Genomic DNA, 3,824 nt, shown 5'->3' with positions numbered 1-3,824 from the left:
AATCGATCCCCACAGAATAACTATATCAACCAACAAGCTAATGCCTCTAAGAATGCAATGACTTTTAACAGAGTTCGAATAAACCCCACAAATCAACTCACAAACCGAGAACGTGCGTGTGTGGATGCTTAACAAATATACTCTCGAAACTAGATCAATAACCATAACTTATCAATCATCAAAACAATCACAAGTTTATAAACAGAATAGACATTAAACGCATAATGATTCACAACACCACCTCCCTACTAGAGTTATACTAGGATTCATGCTATTATTGAACACATAACAAATATGTTTATTTGATCGTGTAATGAATGAGGTTCCAAAAGACTTATACAATAATACTCATGTAGCGAGCGTTAAGTTAGCGGATCCCAAACTATAAAAGCCTTAGGTCACTAGGCACAAAGTCCCTAAAACTTAATAACTCGAGTATTAAAGAGCTCACCCTTGGTAATTATGCATAACACATATTTTTTTTCTTTTTCTTTTCTTTTTTTCCTCTTTTTTTTCTTTTTTTTCCAACAATTTCTGAATGAGTGCGTTTTGCTCCATCTCATTCAACCCTAGACTACTCATAAAATATGAGCCGACTACTTAACCAATTGATGCCTAAAAATTAAAGATATAATTTGGATACTGTACATTTTAATAAATTAGTTGGATCGTATTTGCTTATATGCGTTGACTGAGAATAACTATTTTTATTGGATTTTATTTTTTGTTTAATTACCTAATATAGTGTAAGGGCGGGTCCATGGATAAGTGGTCATTTATTTTTGTAGAAAAGTAATACAGATTGAGAAAATTGAAAAGTATTGTAAGAATTCTTTTTTTCAAAAAAATATAATCTAATAGATTATTCAACCACTACAAATATTTATGTCACATTAAAAAAGTGGATCTGCAGTAGATAAAACATGAATACTTCTTTGCTAGATTTTATTATCATCTGGTCAATATATACTTTGAAAAATGTGGGCCTATAAATTTAGCCTTTTCATGGGGACTGACCTAACCAAACCACAACCCATTTAGCCATCTTAAAATGTCTGGCCTATTAATAATTTTTTTTATAACTCAACCGCACCCCATTCCATTTCTATTTGAGTGTTGAATATTTATTCTTTGCGTGTTTTAAATTTGTATATTTATTTATTGGAATTAGATTTGGTTGTAGATTAGTATATTTTAAAGGGTTAGTTCACTTCTAATTCCTAAATATTTAACTTATTTTGTTTAATATCTAATTCGTTAATTAGTAACTTAATTAAGTTTGTTAAAATAATAAGATATGATTTAAAATATGTAATAACTTTCTTTTCACCTAAATTTATGAAATTTTAATAAAGTAAATTAAAATTTCTCTATCTGCCACTGCTTTTCGGGTAAGTGTAACAAAATTGAGAGAATGGAAAGAATATATATGCATATTTTGAGATTATATACTAACAAATATCATGGGACGTGAACAAATTCCATTGAATTTTTCTCTCTCTCTCTCTATATATATATATATAGTGCTATTCCACTAGAAATATTCTTATAATGAGAACTAGAAATTATTTTTTTTTAAATCACGCCGAAATATAGCACATATGATATGCAAATCGATCGTTGAGAGATGGGAAAAAATACAGTGAATTCGGATTTTAAAAAATAATTATCGTTTGACGGGAAAAATGAAATTAAGAATGGCGGAGAAAAACTGAGATTCTATATGGGAAGGTGTTGGTTAATTCTGTGTACTGCATGTAGGGGGCATTAGATTAGAATGATCTAAGGGTGTAGATTAGTTTCTAGTTTTTATTTTAAGTTTTATTTTTATTTGAACAATTACCTATATATATGTGATCATAATAAGTTGTTCTTAGTTATTTTGATAAAAAAATCTAAATAAATGAACTAACTATTATAGATATAGTATAGATACACTAAGAGAGAATAAGAGAAAGAGAGAAGAAGAGAGAATATATCATTTCCAAGTGAGTTTACAAGCTCCATTTAGATGGCTATTTATAGGTGTAGGATATACAAGATACACATGTGACCACCTTGGTGATGCATCAATTAGTACCATAAAATATTTATATGGTCCACATGAAGAGTGAATGTGCCCACATATGTCACCCTAAATACGTTCCAATAATCTAGGAGATTCAACTTCTATTTTTGCTAGAGAGGGCTTAATAATCAACTTACCTTGAGAACAAGCAGCACAAGAGAATTCATTAGTCTGAAAAATCTTCTAATTTTTTAGTGGATGCCCATTTGAGTTTTCAATAATTCTCCGCATCATACTTGATCCAGGATGTCCCAACCGGTCATGCCCAATCATAAAATTATTTATATCAATAAACTTCTGGTTTATGATAACATTTGCTTCAATAGTACAAATGTTTATATAATATAATCCGGAAGTAAAGGCGGGTAGTTTTTCCTTGATACTTTTCCTACCCGAAATGATGCATGTGATATTAAAGAATTCTTTTTTCTCTTTACTCATTGTTTCGATATGATATCCATTTCTGCGAATATCTTTAAAACTTAATAAATTTCTTTGTGAGTTCAGAGAGAATAATGCATCATTTATAATAAATTTTGTTCCTTCGAGTAACAAAAGATGAGCTCTTCCAGAGCCGTCAATTATACTTGTACTTCCGGAAATTGTATAAACATTACTTTTACATTTTTATAGATGAGTAAAATATTTTTCATTTTTAAGAATGGTGTGAGTAGTTGCACTATCCACAAGACAAATATCTTCGTTTATTTTATGATCAATGCGAGAATGAGAAATATCCATAACACTTCAAATAAAAGTACATAGAATTAGTAACTTAATTATAATAATCATAGAAATAAAATATCTTACACATAATAAAAAAAACTTTCATCCAAAAAATTATTTATATCATATCTGTATCATTCATATTGCCGCTTCCTTCAGGGATTTTGAAAAAATCAGACGCATTTGAATGTGTCATGTCAGAGGGGTTGTACTCGGGTCCTTCATTCTGAAAAGCTAAATTTGATTCAGCAATCTTTCCTTCCTCCTTCTGGGATGCTTTGTACAGGTCAGCTAAGTGCTTAGGCGTACGACAGGTACGCGACCAATGACCCTTCATACCGCATCTATAACAAATATTCTCAATATTCTTTTGCCCTCTCTTATCTTTCTCCACCTTTTCATCTTTTTTCACAAACTTCAGGTTGTAATTTGATTTTTCTTGTTTACAAGGATAGTTGTTTCTTACTTGATTTTCTCGATCGCGTCCACGTCCACGGTCACGTCCACGCCCAAAACTATAAGTTGCCGCATTCACTTCAGGGAAAGGGCTAGAGCCAGGTAGGTGAGACTCATGATTCTTCATCAAAATCTTGTTATTTTGTTCAGCAACAAGAAGATAAAATATTAAATCTGAATATTTTGTTAAACCTTTTTCATGATATTGTTGTTGGAGGAGTACATTCGAGGCATGAAAAGTTGAATAAGTTTTTTCTAACATGTCCGCATCAGTAATATTTTCTCCACATAATTTCAGTTGAGAACTGATTTTAAAAAGCGCGGAGTTATATTCACTGACGGTTTTAAAATCTTGAAGCCTCAAATGCATCCAATCATATCGAACGTTTGGAAGAATCAAAGTATTTTGATGATCATATCTATCTTTCAATTTTTCCAAAGTTCAAGTGGATCTTTCACAGTAAGATATTCAGTTTTAAGTCCTTCGTGGAGATGACGGCGGAGAAAAATAATTGCTTTCGTGCGGTTTGATTCAGATTCTTTGTTTCCCTCTTTAATGGTGTCTCCAAGACCT

At 31.1% G+C, this 3,824-nt stretch overlaps 1 protein-coding gene across 1 annotated transcript; it reads right to left on the bottom strand.

Annotated features, from left to right (window-relative positions):
• Positions 1–2,912: 2,912 nt before the first annotated feature.
• On the bottom strand, positions 2,913–3,512 carry LOC141686326 (uncharacterized). The gene has a single exon (XM_074491367.1). It carries the CDS (start codon positions 3,510–3,512, stop codon positions 2,913–2,915), a length of 600 nt encoding a protein of 199 aa, XP_074347468.1.
• Between the last annotated feature and the right edge of the window lie 312 nt (positions 3,513–3,824).

The sequence above is a fragment of the Apium graveolens genome, chromosome 9, assembly GCF_009905375.1.
Source record: "Apium graveolens cultivar Ventura chromosome 9, ASM990537v1, whole genome shotgun sequence".
Lineage (NCBI taxonomy): Eukaryota > Viridiplantae > Streptophyta > Magnoliopsida > Apiales > Apiaceae > Apium > Apium graveolens.
Note: the sequence above shows the minus strand (reverse complement) of the source record. Positions and strands in the feature narration are given on the sequence as shown.

Bases quoted from the DNA above. Each gene is read 5' to 3' on its own strand.
- LOC141686326 (XM_074491367.1), bottom strand. From the start codon at position 3,512: ATGTTAGAAAAAACTTATTCAACTTTTCATGCCTCGAATGTACTCCTC.